The sequence below is a fragment of the Leguminivora glycinivorella genome, chromosome 6 (assembly GCF_023078275.1).
Source record: "Leguminivora glycinivorella isolate SPB_JAAS2020 chromosome 6, LegGlyc_1.1, whole genome shotgun sequence".
Lineage (NCBI taxonomy): Eukaryota > Metazoa > Arthropoda > Insecta > Lepidoptera > Tortricidae > Leguminivora > Leguminivora glycinivorella.
In genome coordinates this window covers 1,073,270-1,091,355 of record NC_062976.1, presented here as the reverse complement: position 1 = coordinate 1,091,355, position 18,086 = coordinate 1,073,270, and the positions used below count along the sequence as shown (strand labels likewise).

The 18,086-nt window shown below is 38.2% G+C and overlaps 2 protein-coding genes across 2 annotated transcripts in view; both read left to right on the top strand.

The window, feature by feature from the left end:
• LOC125226802 (neuroligin-1-like) overlaps positions 1–18,086 on the top strand; it is a 434,243-nt gene that overhangs the window by 61,248 nt on the left and 354,909 nt on the right.
• Positions 4,867–10,304, top strand: LOC125226924. The gene is made up of 2 exons (XM_048131104.1): positions 4,867–7,913; positions 10,112–10,304. The coding sequence occupies exons 1-2, from the start codon at positions 4,867–4,869 to the stop codon at positions 10,302–10,304; spliced, it is 3,240 nt and encodes a 1,079-aa protein (XP_047987061.1).

Sequence of the window (18,086 nt, the reverse complement as noted above, 5' to 3'; positions counted from 1 at the left end):
GACCTCGCAAGGCGGTTAATTATAAAGTGTAGTTTGATTATTTACTTTAATTTTATTATTTACCACGTTTTACTTGTGTGCGTTAAATATATGCTTAAGTTCTTCAGCTAAGGGTGGAGGAGCTGATATGTATCCTCTATCTCATTGTTTATGGTTGTGAGTGGATGTTGTCAATGTCTTTCTGAGAGAAAATATATTCTTTTGTCCTGTCTTAGAATCTCCAGTTTTATTCATGTTTATTTAGATTATTTCCATACATTTCATAAATACATACTTATATACATAGAAAACATCCATAACTCAGGAACAAATATCTGTGCTCATCACACAAATAAATGCCCTTACCGGGATTCGAACCCAGGACCGCGGCTTAGCAGGCAGGGTCACTACCGACTGAGCCAGACCGGTCGCCGATATTCTAGATTTTAAAGGTAACTTGAGACGATTGTTACCCAATCAGAATAGCAGCGAAGTTTGTTTGGCCGCCTTCCAGGCGCATTGTTCCTGCAAACTTAAGATTAAGAAAGAAACAATACCGGCGTGATTGCAGACTTACCAGCTGGAGTTGTATGGTTGATTGAGTGAGGGAAAATTGTACTTGTTGGGGAGTTGTGCTGAGCAAAATTATGTACTGTTGAAACATGAGAAGACTTTGGTTACTAAAACTTGTAATAGAAAAATAAGGAAGTATACTTCTTTATCTTACACCGGAACAACAAAACTCTCGACTGGGGGGCAACTGTAACTGATCCATTTATTCCATTATTACACTATTAAGTTGAGTTACACATGTATCCACTCAACACGCTGTACCTTACCCAAACTTATATTCCTAAAAGACTAGAATTTAGAACCTGATGTTATGAGGTGTAGGCATTCATTATATATCACGGAGCCTGGCAAATATTTTTTACTAGCCTGGTGCAGTGTCCCACTGCTGGGCAAAAGCCTCCCCTCGCTTCTCCCACTCAACCCTGAGGAAAATTTAAACTTTTACAAATGTAGCAAGGCAGTCTAGACATTAGAGCGGCAAGCAATGAATATGTGTTTTTGTGAAGTGCCTACTCATCAAATTTCATAACTAATACACCGTGTATTTTAATTGGTTTCTAGAAAAAAATTGAAGTTCTGAATCGGTGAGCTCCATCTTAGACTCCGTCTTCGCTTTGCATTAGGTTTGACTAGTCAATCGCCGATCAGTCTACATACTGGCCTTAGCGTCTTTTTCAGACGATTTATGGTGCAATGTCCGAGAGACATCGCTTTTGATGACTAAAGAGACCTATGAGAGAGCGACATATTTTGCCACATAGCTGACAAGGGAATCTTGCAACTGATTGCGACGTTTTGCTATGGTGTTTTCTTTCCTTTTTGTCAGCAAGTACCGCAAACCAGGTCTCATCGACGAACTTGCGACCATCTCCAACGCACTCTCGCCACTCCGTCCGCTTCTCCGCAATAAAAAAAGTTGTGTTAAATGTAATTTTATTTACATGGAGATGTGTAGTGTAGGTACCTACTTAACATTCGGATCACTAATATCTAGTGCTACCATCTAGCGCCCAAAACTGTAAGCTTAAGCTCGCATCAGACTAAATTGAAGAGCTCTCAGGATTAGACTACCAAACTAGCCCAAACTTCGACATGTATAACTTTGTGAGCAGGTGTCTAAATTCTGTTAGTTTCCAATACGGAAGCAGTAAGTAGTTAATAATCATCATCCTCCTTGCGTTATTTATTTATTTATTTATCGTTTATTTGGCATAGGAACTAGTTTCACGAAAGCGACTGCCATCTGACCTGCCAAACCCGAAGGTTAAACTAGACCTCATTGGAATTAGTCCGGTTTCCTCACGATGTTTTCCTTCACCGAAAAGCGACTGGCAAATATCAAATGACTTGGTACCGGTCAGGCCTAGCGCATAATAATGGGTCTACCTGCAAAGCCGCGGCCCTGGTGGGTTCGAATCCTAGGAGCATTTATTTGTATGATGAGCACATATACACCGTGTTTTTTATTGAGTTCCGTTAACTTTAACGGAAAATTCTTTAGTTAAAATCCAATCAATTTCTCTAAGAAACTAGCTTCTTAACTCTTACGGTTATCGAATGATTAAAAAAACTAATTTAATTACTGAACAGTGTGTAGTGGCATCCCTTACCCCTTCCTAATGTACCTAACCTTTGTACATAACCGTTATAATTATTCACTGTACATGTAATTTGTTTGTTCTGTACAATAATGTGTTTACTACTACTACTACTAATGTTATTTGTTATTTGTTTTGACATGTGCCATGAAACACTTGACAATAACTTTAATGTTATGTTTAAGGTCCTCTCACACTAATTAATCCATTTTTTTGTATTTAACAAAAAGCGATATACAGCCATTCTTGATGATGAACCTAACTGCGTGTCGAAATTAACGGAAAACAAAAATAAACACGGTGTATATTATGACCGATAACATAACATAACATTCATATAACATTTTAATATTTTAAATAAACAGAACAATCTCTACTCTTCTCCGGACTTTTCATCAACCAACGCGAAACCCGCTCTTCTACATGGTCCTTCGAACCGGATCTCGCGCGTTTAATACTTTGGTTGATAATCGTGTGAGGTGAACGAACTTAAAATCAACGAGGAGGGTTGCAGCGTTTGAAGGAGTGGAGTAGCAGAGTTTTAACAGCAACAGTAGTGGTATTGGCAGTAACAGAGCAGCGCTAGGAGATATTCAAGTAAGATCTTTCCTTATTTTACTTATATTCATCAATCGACATGGCCTACGTTCAGCGTCAAGCGGAGATTCAACGTCTAATTGAGGCATCTTACGCTAACTTTAGAAAAGATAGTTCGGACAGGAAAACGAAGCTTGAATATTTTAAAACACGTTTAGACACCTTAAACTTATTATGGAGTGAGTTCCAGTTTAACCATGAACAGTTGGGTATGGTAGAGAGTCACTCTAGTTCGTATTTTACTAACAGGATTTATGAGAGTACTAAGGAATCATATACCACTTTCCACGCCAAGCTAACAGCAGGGTATCAAGAATTATCCGAGAAGAACATTGAATCTAAGACCGACCTGAACGCTTCAAGTACAAGCACATTAACAACCGTTAACAGAGAACAAGCAGAGACGGCTGCTAAAGGCGATGCGCCAGGATCCGTCGCCGAGGTAGGAGGAAACATATTTGGGAAACAGCAGAGGGGAACAGAAAGTAAGATGGACGAGATGATGCGTAAACAACAGGCTAACATAAAAGCCTTCGCGCGGACCGTGAATAACATTCAGATTGACCTATTAACAGAGAAATGGGAGCTAGAGGATACTCTCAAAACATTGGAGGCTCGTTGGTCGGCTATCGACAATTTACACTGGGAAATGGAAAGCGAGGGTTCCCTAGGTGATTCGGCGTATGAAAGTGTGTTTAACATGCATGAAAATACTTATAACATGATGAAGAAAAATATTAACAAAAAGGTGTGGTCTGTAAAACATAAGGTAAAATCAACACCAGTTTTGGACATCCCTACCTTCTACGGAAATTACAATTCTTGGGTCTCTTTCAAAGATTTATTCAGTGAAGCAATTCATAACAATTCGGCCTTATCAAACGCTCAAAAAATGCAATTTTTGAAGTCAAAAGTTAAGGGAGAAGCAGAGCGTCTAATTCAACATCTTCAGATAAGTTCGGAAAATTACGTAGTTTGTTGGGAGATTCTCAATAATCGATACAATAATACTAAATTGATATTCAATTCCCACATGAACATATTATTTGGGCTACCCAACATGCAACAACCGTCCTTAGCCCAAATAAAGAAACTGCATGACACAGCAATGGAATGCTTGCATGCCGTTAAAAATCTAGGAGTAGATATTGCTACGTGGGACCCATTAGTAGTTTACATTTTAACTCAAAAGCTAGACGCTGAGATACACAAAGACTACATAGAATCATTAAAAAACTCGAGGGAGTTACCAGTACTACAGGAGTTCTTTGATTTCTTAGAAGGAAGATTCACGAGTCTAGAAGCATCTCGCCGAAAACAGGAGTCTCTAAACAACAAAGGAAACACTCAACAGTCGACATTTAACAACATTAAGAAACCTATTCAATCATACAATAATCGACCTTATTACAACAGTAACAGTGGAGTTAACAAAAATAACAGTGGAAATGTAACTATTGCGAAAGCTATGCACGTTTCAGGTATCAAATGTCCATTATGCAAACTACAACATGGAATCTACAGCTGTCGACATTTTTTGCAGATGCCTATGGAAAAAAGATTCCAAACGGTCAATAAACTGGCATTATGCATAAATTGCTTATTTAGTCATAATGGAAATGCTTGCAACTCAAATAAAACATGTCAGAAATGTTCAGGTCAACATAACACATTATTGCACGAGGCATGTGCTAGAAATACAACATCAGCAGTTCAGCCATCGACCTCAACTTATGCAACAAATGCAATTACTTCGAATAAGCAGATGGGTTATTCAACAAACATTTCACAGACTACATTCTGTGAAACTTTATTAGCTACCGCCATATTGAAAGTGCAAGCGGCAGATGGCACCTATCACACATTTCGGGCCCTGGTAGACCCCGGAAGCCAAATTTCACTTATAACAGAACGGGCCGCTCAGATACTTAATTTAAAACGAGATAAGTGTTCTGGAGTTATATATGGATTGGGAGAGAAAGAGAACGACTGTAAGGGCAAACTTAAAATACAATGTATGTCGATTTACAATGACTTTACATTTAACGCAAAAGTTTTTATCATGAACAAAGTTGTGAAATGTCTGCCAAGCGAAACATTTTCGAGACCTTCATGGTCCATGATACAGAATCTTAACTTGGCCGATCCAGACTTCAACGTTAGTCGCCCAGTAGATCTGCTTCTAGGATCAGTGATTAATGCGCAGATTATTCTAGATGGTAAAATAAAGGGTGAGGATGAGTACCATCCTCTGGCGCAGGAGAGTCAACTTGGGTGGCTTTTAAGCGGAAATGACGAAGAAGAACTGGAAACCTACCGTTGTAATATAATTATTAACAACTTAGAAGAGATACAACAGTTTTGGGAAGTGGAAGACATAACAGAAGAGGGAAACTTATCACAGGAAGACTTGGAATGCGTAAAGCACTTTGAAGAACACACGAAGAGAACAGTAGACGGAAGATACGAAGTACGCATTCCTATGAAACCTAACTTTCAAGAAAAATTAGGAGAGTCCAAGGCAAAAGCAATAGCCCAATTTAAACACATGGAAAACAAGCTCCAAAAACAGAACAAATTAGCTGAAGCATACAAAGCTTTCATGAAAGAGTACAGTGACTTAGGACATATGAAACCTTCCTTAAACAACAACAAAGTGGAATGCTATTTGCCTCATCACATTGTGGAACGCGCAGAATCCTTAACTTCAAAGTATAGAGTGGTGTACAATGGGTCTAGCAAAACATCAACAGGATACTCATTGAACGAATTAATGTACAGGGGCCCAAATTTACAAAAAGACATACAAACATTGCTATTAAAATGGAGACAGTACGAGTTTGTGTTCTGCGCTGACCTAGAAAAAATGTTCCGTCAAATCTTAGTGCATGAAGATGACCAACACCTTCAGAAAATCATCTGGAGAGACGAGCACGGGATACTACAATCATTTCAGCTTACAACAGTTACATACGGAACAAAAAGTGCAAGCTTTTTAGCCATGATGACACTAAAAAGGCTAGCACGTGACGAACAGGAAAACTACCCAGAAGCGTCCAAAGTTTTAGAGGAATCGTTCTACATGGATGATCTTATACACGGTTCACATTCCATAGAGCAAGCAATAAAACTGATAAACGACATTATCGACTTGTTAAGAACAGCGGGATTTAACTTACGAAAATGGTCCTCAAACAGAGAAGAAGTGTTAGAACATATACAGAACAAGCAAGACAATCAAAACCTAACAATTAACTTTAAACAAGATGAAATATCTAAAACACTAGGTTTAAGTTGGAATCCAACTGAAGACGTATTTACTTTTCAATGTAAAATTGAAAAGCAGAAAAACAAACCAACAAAAAGAACCCTTCTATCGGACATCTCCAAACTCTTTGACCCACTTGGCTGGCTTGCCCCGCTCAGCATAAAACTCAAAATTTTATTCCAAAAAGTATGGAAACAAACAGTTCAATGGGATCAGCCCATCCCAGATGACATACATTTAGAATGGTCCAAAATACAGGAAGAAATTCACTTAATTAACGATTGCAAAATACCCAGATGGTTGCTATGTAAACAGAATGACGTAATCCAACTACATGGGTACTGTGACGCATCGCTAGAAGCATATGGGTGTGTAGTATATGCACGAACTGAACATCAAACAAAACCAATTCTGGTCGCAGCAAAAACAAAGGTCGTCCCACAGAAGAAACAATTAACACTGCCGAAACTTGAATTATGTGGAGCGCATCTTCTATCAAAACTAATGGCAAAAATAAAAATATCTCTACAACAGCATACTGTGGAAACGTTTGGTTGGTGCGATTCAAAGATCGTCCTCGGATGGTTACAAGGACAGCCAAGCCGCTGGAAACCATTCGTCGCCAATCGAGTAGAACAAATAAAACAGGTGATGACAGAAGAACAATGGCGTTATGTGAAATCGTCAGAAAACCCCGCGGATGCTGCCAGCAGAGGACAAACAGCATCTCAGTTAAAAGACAACTCTTTATGGTGGTCAGGACCAACATGGTTAGCTGATTTCCAGCCAGAACACGAAAGTTGTCAAAAACTAACATATCATACAACAGAAGAGAAAAAAAAATCCTATGTATCAAATGTGGGCCAAAACAATAACAAGCAAGATATTATTCATGATTTATTAAACAAATATAGTTCAATTACAAAAGTAACAAGAATCGTAGCTTACATATTGAGAGCATTCACTTTGAAGCGAAACCGCTTACCCAGCTATCTAACATTACAGGAGTTGCGAAAAGCTAAACGAGCTATAATTAAAAGCGTGCAAAACAAAGAATTAGAAGAAGATATTGAACATTTACGCAGGAATAACAAAGTAGAAACAAGGAGTAAACTTTTCTCATTATATCCATTCCTGGACAACGAACATATACTTAGAGTAGGAGGACGCCTCGAAGAAGCGCATTTACCTTACGAAATGAGACACCCAAAAATCATTCCAAAGGAATCACGTCTTGCTACATTACTAATAGAACATGCCCATATCATAACACTTCACGGAGGCGCCAAGATTACATCAAGCAAGTTGAGAGAAGAGTACTGGGTGATGGGCGGAAACAATAGAGTAAAACAACAAGTTAGAAAATGCGTCAAATGCCAAAAGATCGATGGGCAAAAACAGTATCAACTCATGGGTGATCTACCCGCCGCCCGTGTCAACGAAGCAAAACCATTTTTTCACACTGGAGTGGATTACACAGGGTTTGTTGACATAAAAGCTAGTAACACGCGAGGAAGTCGAACACTGAAAGGTTACATTGCAGTTTTTATCTGCATGGTCACAAAAGCAGTACATTTAGAGCTCGTAACAGAACTAACAAGCTCAGCATTCCTGGCAGCTCTAAGAAGGATGGCCGCCAGGAAAGGAGCCCCAAAGCACCTATACTCAGACCAAGGAACCAATTTTATAGGCGCGAATAACATATTAAAGCAACAGTGGAAGGAAATACAAAACACGTTCGACGATAACTTCTTAGCAGACATTGCCGAGATGGAAATTGAGTGGCATTTCAATGCCCCATCCTGGCCAAGTGCTGGTGGCCTCTGGGAACGAGCAGTGAGGAGTTTGAAACACCATTTAAAACGTGTAGTGGGTGAGCAAAAGCTTACCTTCGAACAGTACTCAACAGTTTTAGCCCAATTAGAAGCTTGCCTGAATTCCCGCCCACTGTGTCCCCTCACAGAAAACATTGATGATTTAAACACACTAACCCCAGCCCACTTCTTACAAGGAAGAGCAGGTGTAACAATAATGGAAACATATGAGGACGCACGCACAAAATGGAGTTTGACACAAAAAATATTCAATGACATTTGGAAAAGGTGGAAATCTGAGTACTTAAGCCTACTTACAGCAAGACAGAAATGGTGCAATCCTCAGAAAAACATAGAAATAGGAGACATAGTGGTCATACACGAAGATAATTTACCAGCAGGAAAATGGGCGCTCGGAAGGGTAATAGACGTACACGCAGGTCAAGATGGTTATGTACGAGTAGTAACACTTAAGACAGAAAAAGGAATACTGAAAAGACCCGTAGTTAAACTTTCTCTCTTGCCTTTGGAAAAGACAAAATCAGAAAATGAACCCTCCAAACAACTGACACAAAACAACACTAAAAAACCAGCTAAACGGGGTTGCATGACGACAATATTGATGATGCTATTTTATTTCATAACATTTTTGACAACTGGAAATTGCGTCAAAATGACACCTGTCAACGAAGGGCAAGGCCTATACTTCGATAGGCTAGGAACAATGCAGCTAGTTAGGGACGAATGGAAATTAGTCGCGTACTACGACATGAGCCCTTTCTGGGAAGGGGTATCAGCATACAGAAAATACAACGAACAATTAGAAACTATTTGTAAACAAGTAAAAAGCCTTTCACACTGTGACGTCATCCTTCTACAATTACGTCATTCACACGACGAACTGCAACATTACAATAAAGTATTATCAAGACATCAACTAAAACAGCAAACAAGAAAGAAACGCGGATTTTTCAACGGTGTCGGAAATCTAGCAAATACTTTATTTGGAGTCTTAGATGATAAATTTGCTCAACAATATCAAAATGACATAAATAGTATTAAGGCGAACGAAAAACACATCGTCACAATGTGGAAAAATCAAACATCAATCATTGAAGCCGAATATAACATGCTCCAGAGGACAAGAGATACCATACAAAAGCAACACAAATTAATACACCAGCATCTAATCGCTTTAGAAAAGAGCAACACTGCAATGGAGAAAGAAATTACAGATGCAGAAAGCATATCTCAATTTACATTGATCGCCATGGCAGCAAATAACTTGTTAAACCACCTTAGGACAATCCAAGATATGTTATTAGACACGTTAACTAACATTTATAGCGATAAAATGAATATACATATTATCAGCCCCGAACAACTACAAAAAGAATTAAACATTATATCTGGTCAACTTACGAGCGACCTTACCCTACCAACTGACAACACACAAACAAACCTCCAAAACATTTACAAAGTATTAAAAGTGAAAGCAAGAATGACTGACCAATACATGATATTTGAGATTCGCATCCCATTAACAACACGTGACCGTTATGATATTTACAACATTATTCCGGTCCCGCATAGTTCAGACGGAAATATGATATCTGTTGTCCCCATAGAAAAATACGTAGCGATGAACCTTCAGAAAGATGCATACATTCCACTACAAGAAAAAGATCTCGAACTTTGTATCATACGAGATCCGTTTGCGTACATGTGCCCCCTTAAGGTACCTATATATAAAATGAACATGGATCAAGATTTATGCATAAAGGACGAAAATAAGAATTTACAATGTAAAACAAGCATAGCCGCGTGCCAGAACAAGTGGACTAGTCTATCAAAAGCAAATCATTATTTATATTTTTGTTGCGACCGGTGTCAGTTTCGAACAATATGTACGGATCGAGTTACAGCACAAACATTGACACGCTCTAACATTATTTACATCGAGGAGAATTGCATTGTAAAAACAGATAACTTTGCAATTCATACGCACATGAACATGCAAAGCAACGCAAATTTAAAGTATAGTATACCTACACCAGAAATCGACCCAATAAACCATATAATAAACATCACTATCGAAAAATTCGAAAACAGCAGCTTAAACTTCAAGGAAAGAAAAGAAGATAAAAATATAGAAGAAAAAATAAAAGCGCTAAAGGAAAGTAGACTCCCAGACGAGAACGACTATTCCATGCATAATATACACCACTACACTGCCATTTATTGCCTTTGGATCATAATAACAATTATGGCAATTGCGTTAGTTTGCCGGAAAAAACGTTGCCAATGGAGACCTCAAAGAACTCCAGAATTCACAACCAACTCAGAGGAACCAACAGCAGCAAGCAACATCTCCGTGAGACGCCGGGTGAACCTGCCGCCGCCGCCGCCGCCGCCCCGAGCGAGCGCGAGCGCAGCCTCCACGCCGTACAACACACGTCACACCAGCACCGGTGACATCCGTAACGATAACAAGTGTAGTGTTAGTGCGCAATATCGAGCAAAAAGTGTGAGTGAAGGAGAAATAAACAGTGCGCGAGTGAAAGTGATTACAAGTCCTAAACACGAGATGAGTGAATCAACACACATAGACCGGGAAGCTCCCCAATTTTAAGAAAAACATCGTTTAGTGAATAGTATTAAGCTGATTGTTTAATCACCTTGTATCATTCTCTTACTCATCTCATCTCATCGTTTGCCCCCCGCAAGATGTTCGGTGCAATGCACCTTCAACACGTTCCGGGCCTCGTGCGGCACGTGTGCCCAGTCAGCAATTTACTCTATGTTAGCCAATTTTCATTTACCTAAAATTAGTGCACTTTTGAGAACCGTCGTGGCCGGGTGCATTCGATAACATAACATAACATTCATATAACATTTTAATATTTTAAATAAACAGAACAATCTCTACTCTTCTCCGGACTTTTCATCAACCAACGCGAAACCCGCTCTTCTACAGTACAAATTAGCAAATACACATGCAGTAAATCTCTGTATTAAAAATCATCGAAATAATTGAAGACTGTGATAAAATTGTGTACGAACCCCATCGGAACTTCAACGAAATCACCGTGAACACATACACTTGCTCGCGACGGTCTTCGTTTGCTGTTAATATCCATTTTTACCAAGAAAACTTCTACGGACGGAGCCAAAACTTAACGGTAAATACACCAACACATACATACTTTTGTTTTAACGTCCAAATTTTGAGAAAAATGTTACAAACAAAGCGGTATAAAAAAAAAACACGTTGTATATTATGACCCAAAATACAAAATACTTATCCGTCTAAACGTGTATGATATAGATTTAGATTACCTAGAGTATTGTACAAATTAGCAAATACACATGCAACCAGTTGCTAAGCTCACCAATGAGATTGATCGCTGCCGCCGAGCTTACCGGCGCAAAGCTGAGGTAAGGCCAAAGAGTTAAAGACTGAGCAGTGAGCTCGTTAATATCGAGCTTTGGTTCACGCAGCTTCGAAAGCAACAGTTTGGGATAGACGGGGATGTTAATGAGCTTGAAGCTTAGGTTTTTTTCAGACTAAGCAGTATTTCTTTAGTACTACTAGTATTTGCTCGCTACTTCGTATGCCTGGAATTATAAATAAGAATAGCGCCTGAAAAATAATAATAGCAATAGTTCAAGTAAGATGTGAACATCAGTTATCAGGCGTTGCGTTATTTGTTTTACTTCGTACACGAAGTGAGGTGATTTTTATTCATTTAAGGATTATTTTCGACGTAAAACTATCTTTCCATTGAACTCCAATTTGTTTTTTTTTTTATGAAGCGGCGTATACTTTTTTCAACCCTATTTTTTACAACCATGCTTGAACAATGACATTCGCAGTGATGTATAACATACACAAAATGCCAATATACGCGTGCAATATTACAAAGATCGTGACTAAAGGACTTATGTACCTACAAAAAGAATTGTAAAGGGCGTATTTTTTACCATTCTAGTGTGTGTTGCCCTTTTCACAATTCTTTGAGCCAACACCCTTTAAAGACCCAATGAGCCACACATAATCTTGAGTCCACACCGCCCCCTCTTTCTGTGCCTTCTCCAAACAAGTCAACATTGACACAGTCCGGCAAAAGGCATTAAGATGAGCCTGCCTGTTCACTGAATTGCTTCCAATTAGTACAGTCTCACAAAATATGTACTATTTTCGTATTTTAGTACATTAGTACACTTGTACAAGATCAAACAAACTGATCGTACAAAATGTTAGTGCTGTCTTGCTTATACCCACCGAAAGATGACCGTGCGCTTTCAGTTGGTTCTAGTTCGGTCGGAGTCGGATCAATAGAATAGCTTTACTGTCTTAATTTGTCACTCCTTTGGCTTCTCGCACTCCTTATGTTTCATGTCTGAATTACTAACTATACTAAAGATCATTTGGAAATAGTTCGGTCTAGTACAGTGTTAATAAATGCAGAATCGTGCATTTTAGAATACAATAGAATATCATTTCATTTATTCGTGAACAAAGACAAGACTATTTTACACATTACAATACAAACAGAAAGGAAAGAAGTGCCACCAAATGGCCCCATCTCAGCGTGATGCTGGTGACTTCCAACGCTGATCTTCCGATTGAGACCATTAAATGAGAAAGATTAACGGAAGGTACAAACAGAATAAAAAATAAAATACATAGGTACTTACCTACAGTAACATTCTACAAAAAGTTAAATGGCAACAATAGAGAAATAAATAAAACTATAAGTTTTGTTATATTAGTACATGAACTAGGTACACAAGCCTAAAAGGCATTGTGCGCTAGCTTAGTCAAATTAAGCTGTGGATTTGTTTTTCTAGTTAATTGATATTTCGGAGTTGGAATCTTTTGGTTTTACTTCTCTTTGGACTCAGTTGAATAGGAGTTTGAGTATTCTGAATGCTTGTTTTGGATTGGAACCAGTTAATGTTTAGCAGTTATTTAAATGAGTAAAAGCTATCTGTAATATACATAACAACCTAGGTTGAACATTGATCCATCCATACTAATATAAATGGGAAAGTGTGTGTGTCTGTTTGTTTGTCCTTCTTTCACGGCAAAACGGAGCGATGAATTAAGGTGATTTTTTAAGTAAATCCAGCTCTAAGGATGGAGAGTGACATAGGCTACTTTTTGTCTAAAAAAAAAATTAACCTGTTTATTTCTAAGAAACGTACACGCATTTATGAACTTAACTGCTAATCTTAAATGAAAAAGATTATTTTTCTCTCTCTATTATTTGTCTCTTTCTAACCCCCACTTCCTTAAAATGGGGGTTGGAAGTTTGTATAGAGCATTCCGCAATTTTCGAATTTCACTCGAGCGAAGCCGCGGGCAAAAGCTAGTTACGTTATAAAATCCGATTTATGATTATGATTCTTTTTAACCCCCGACGTAAAAACGACGTGCGTGCGTGCGTGCGTGCGTGCGTGCGTGCGTGCGTGCGTGCGTGCGTGCGTGCGCGTGCGTGCGTGCGTGCGTGCGTGCGTGCGTGCGTGTGTCCGTCCCGTCCGTCCGTCCGTCTGTCTGTCTGTCTGTGGCATCGTAGCTGCCGAACGGATGAACCGATCTGGATTTAGTTTTTTTGTCTGAAAGCTGAGTAAGTCGCGAGTGTTCTTAGCCATGTTTCATGAAAATCGGTCTACTATGTCGTGGTCGGGGGATTTTTCAAAATTTTAATTTTGTGCTTAGGTTATTATGTCGTGTAGTGATTGTTAGAGACATAGTTTATTTTGCTAATTTGACCAATATGGTTGAAAATATTGCTGGCGTTCTCGAAATCTTGGTGGTTCAGTTGGCAGAGCATTAGAGTATCGATCAGGTAGGCCGTGAGTTCAAGTCTCACCCAAGGATTTGGAGCTTTTATTATCTTTGTAACGTAGTTATCTCTCTTAATATTATATTATTTATTCGTTTACAAACGGATAGTGTTAAAAATCTTGCAATTTGCATTAATAAAACCAAATTTTGCTTGCTCGCAAACCAATTTAAAAAAAAGGTTTTCGGCAGTATATCAAAAGCACCACAAATTGTGCTAATTTACACAAGTTTCAAGAGCCTGGTTTCCCACGAGGAATAGAACTCTTTCGAAGTAACGCCCGAAAGTTTAACGCGTTTGAAATTAATTATTCTGTTAAAAGTTGAGGTGAGAGGGATGGCTTCCACACTCTAAAATAATTGGGTCGTTTATACTTCTATTAATGTTTATATATTACATCATGTGAAGATAAGTGCCTTGGTTGATGCTGTGATGGCTTAAAAAGTAAATTATCAAATTCAGGTTTCTTTTTTTTATTTTTAACCCCCGACGCAAAAACGACGGGGTGTTATTAGTTTGACGTGTTTATCTGTGTGTTTGTCTGTCTGTCTGTTTAAGAGTTTTGAATGATTCACGGTTATTTTCATTAGACTTATATTGACCGGAACCTTTGAATTCAGATTTCTTATCGGATTGCAATAATCTAAACATCCAAATTATAAACAAATCAATTATTTTTGTAGTCGGTACCAGACCTGTTCGTCGCCTTGCCATTTTCTGTTTGCCCCACCCAACCATACGCAGGCTGGCCCCGACTCCAAAAATAATTGATTTGTTTATAATTTGGATGTTTAGATTATTGCAATCCGATAAGAAATCTGAATTCAAAGGTTTATTATTTTTGGCTTTTTAGTTTGTCTGTGTTTTGTAACACGTTTATTTTTGAAGGCGGTTTTATTTTTTGTTAAAAAGTTTATTTATTTGTTGATTTTTAGTGGTTCATAGTGATATTATATGTATCAGTCCGAATATATGTACAGTAGTGAAAGAATTATCCTTTAACTCCTAACCGTTGAGGAGTTGACCTTCCATCATCAGCTCAGCCACATAAAATTATTACCATCAGACGTAAATACTGGTGTACCTTTGAAAAATACATTAAAAATATTACGTGCCTATAACATTTGAAGAGTTCCCTCGATTTCTCCAAGATCCCATCATCAGACCCTGACTTGGTGTCAATGGGACCATCTCGGGGTTATACCCGTTCGATCAAAAAAAAAATTTTGAAAATCGGTCCACGATTCTCGGAGATATCGAATAACATACATACAAAAAAAAAATAAAGAAAAAAAACATTCAGTCGAATTGAGAACCTCCTCCTTTTTTGAAGTCGGTTAAAAAGATGTTGATTGGTATGACTCGTCGTAGGCTACGTTAGGTGTGATCAACTCGTTGAAATATGGGACGTAGGGGGTAGATAATAACACCACTAGTGTAGGTTATACAATAATTAACATATGTTGGTAATAATAAGAATAGTAATTCTTGTTAATTGGTTTATCTCAGGTGAGAACGGAATGCCTTTGTGTTGGGGTACAAAAGGCGTAAAGTGAAATATAATAATTAAATGTCTATTTGGTGGCACACAGCTGATCAGCTGATCAGCTGTAGACGTGACCTCACTACATCGTAAAAATGCGACTGTTCTGTTTTGGTATTTTTTTTCCAGCTACGGACAGTTACTAATGGCGGATAAATTGTGTTTACCTACATTCCGTGGCCGGATGCTAACCATTTTTAATATATTTAAAATGGGCTTTAAAATTGATTTCTGTATAAGTATTGTATATTCAATGTTTTGGTTTAGTGATATGTCGAGACCCAGACGTAGCAATCTTTATTATCATCATCATCATCATTCCAGAAGTTACCACTACTGGCCTTAGCGTCTATTTCAGACAATTTGTAGTGCAATGTCCGAGAGACATCGTTTTTGATGACTAAAGAGACCTATGCGAGAGCGACATATTTTGCCACATAGCTGACAAGGGAAGCTTGCAACCGATTGCGACGTTCCGCTATGGTGTCTTCTTTCCCTTTTGTCAGCAAGTGCCGCAAACCAGGTCTCATCGACGAACTTGCGACCATCTCCAACGTACTTTCGCCACTCCGTTCGCTTCTCCGCAAGCTTCTGTCAGTTTTGGTAGTCGATTTTAAAGGCTGCCATGTCCCTTTTCAGCGAAGCAATGGTAGTCTTTGAAGCGAAGCAATGGTCTCCCAACATCTCTTTTGGCATTCGCTACTTCGCCTAGAAGAACACGGCGTGGTAAACGGAAAGGTTCCATCCTGTGCACATGCCCCAGCCAACGCACATCTTCTAACCGCGCTTCTCCAGAAGTTAATACTAAGTATAATATTACAGTTTTCTTCATTGTGTCCCTTTTCCCAACTGCCCATAAGTATCACTTCAAAATCGTACTTGCAAGCTTCAAAAGCTTCGCCAGGCAATAAGTTACCGCGCCGGTAGTCTGTGTCTCCTCTCGAGAGCGGAGCAGTAATAATTGAGCAGCTAAGACTCGGCGCAGTGTTATAAGAATGAATTAGAAATAAACGTTGTTTAGTAGTTTACTGTGTGTAGTGTTGGGAGAACTAAAAAGTTAAAGACTTGAGTTTTTGTAAATACTCGTAAATAAATATTAAATCTGAGAAGACTAAGACTAAGACTTTTACGGATGTTTTCTGATAAAACTAGTCTGGTTCTTTCTGAAGACGATTGACACTAACAAAGTAATGAAAGAAGAAAATGCCCTACAAATGTTTTTTTTTTTTGCCGAAAAGTTTAACATAAAATTGAAGATTTAAGTATAACCTTTGAAGCTTGGAATTGGGGTGACGTGAGACACGTTGCAGGCTCGTATGGACATAGTTTCATAATAGCTTTTGCCCGCGGCTTCGCTCGCGTTAGAAAGAGACAAAAAGTAGCCTATGTCACTCTCCCTCCACCCCTTCAACTATCTCCACTTAAAAAAATCACGACAATTCGTCGCTCTGTTTTGCCGTGGATGGACAAACAAACAGACACATACACTTTCTCATTTATAATATTAGTATGGATGGATTGTTCTTTATCTTTTTAATATTCATAAAACTTGCTGTCTTAATGTATTAGCACTTCTTTTCTTGTTAAATTGCGTTATTTACGCAACGTCTATTTGTTTTTGGAAATTACTGAGTAATACTTACTAATTATTTTCATTTATAAGGATCATGTTTTTTACCAACCCTGGCTGGAGGCTTTACAGAGGCAATCCTACACTCTCATTTTGATCTTTTAATGTTTTCTGTTTGTACTTTCGTGTTAGTTAATAACTAATGAAAATGTGTTTTGTTTCATACTAATTTATAAAGTTTTTGATCGAATTTTTATTTTTTTTTATTTTTTAAATATCATAAATAATGAAAATGTATACATATTATTATAATTATATTAACCATTATCTTAAACTATTAACTGTTTCATATATTAATAGGTAAGGAGCCTGTGTGGTGACGGGTTAAGAATTTCACCACCCCCTTTCTTCCCGTGGGTGTCGTAGAAGGCGACTATGGGATATGGGTTAAATTGTGGCGTAGACGAGAGGCTGGCAACCTGTCACTGCAATGTCACAGTTTCGTTTTCTTTCAACCCCTTATTTGCCAAGAGTGGCACTGAAGCTTTAGTAGTTTTATGTGTTCTGCCTACCCCTTTATGGGATACAGGCGTGATTGTATGTATGTATGTATATTAATAGGTATTTCCTTCACATTGAAAATAAAACATAGTAGCTATTATTGCAAAAGGTTTGCTGCTATCATCTATTAAGTTTATCCTGTAAGTAATCTAGAATATAAAATGTCCGACCTATATTCAAGATCTTAATCTGTCAACGTCTGCAGGCGTGAATAAAACTTTAAAACTCGTCCTATAAAAGTTACGCAAAAGTTACTGAACAATTTTAATGAATAATCTGAAGCGGACGACAACTTGGCGATTAAAAGAGTCCAAGCCTGCTATTCTTAGCCGTTTAAAGCCTTAAGCTTTGGAAATACCAGGGTAAGATGATCTTAATATGTAGTCTTTTCAGTTTTTAATCCCCGACGCAAAAATGACGGGATGTTATAAGTTTGACGTGTCTGTCTGTCTGACAGTCTGTCTTTCTGTCTGTTTGTCTGTGTGGTTGTCTGTCTGTGGCATCGTAGCTCCCGAACGGATGAACCGATTTAGATTAGTTTTTTTGTCTGAAAGCTGAGTTAGTCGGGAGTGTTCTTAGCCATGTTTCATGAAAATCAGTCTACTATGTCGCGGACGGTGTTTTTTCAAAATTTTAATTTTGTGGTTAGTGTAGTATAACCTCAAAAGTGATTCGTAGCATTTTCAAAGGTTGACATTGACATACATATACTTTTCAGAAACTAAGTAGGA

Excerpts from the sequence above, each read along its gene's own strand:
- LOC125226924 (XM_048131104.1), top strand. The coding sequence starts at position 4,867 with ATGATACAGAATCTTAACTTGGCCGATCCAGACTTCAACGTTAGTCGC. Across the intron at positions 7,914-10,111 it reads CAAAAGCTTACCTTCGAACA|TTTGCCGGAAAAAACGTTGC; the intron begins GTACTCAACAGT and ends CAATTGCGTTAG.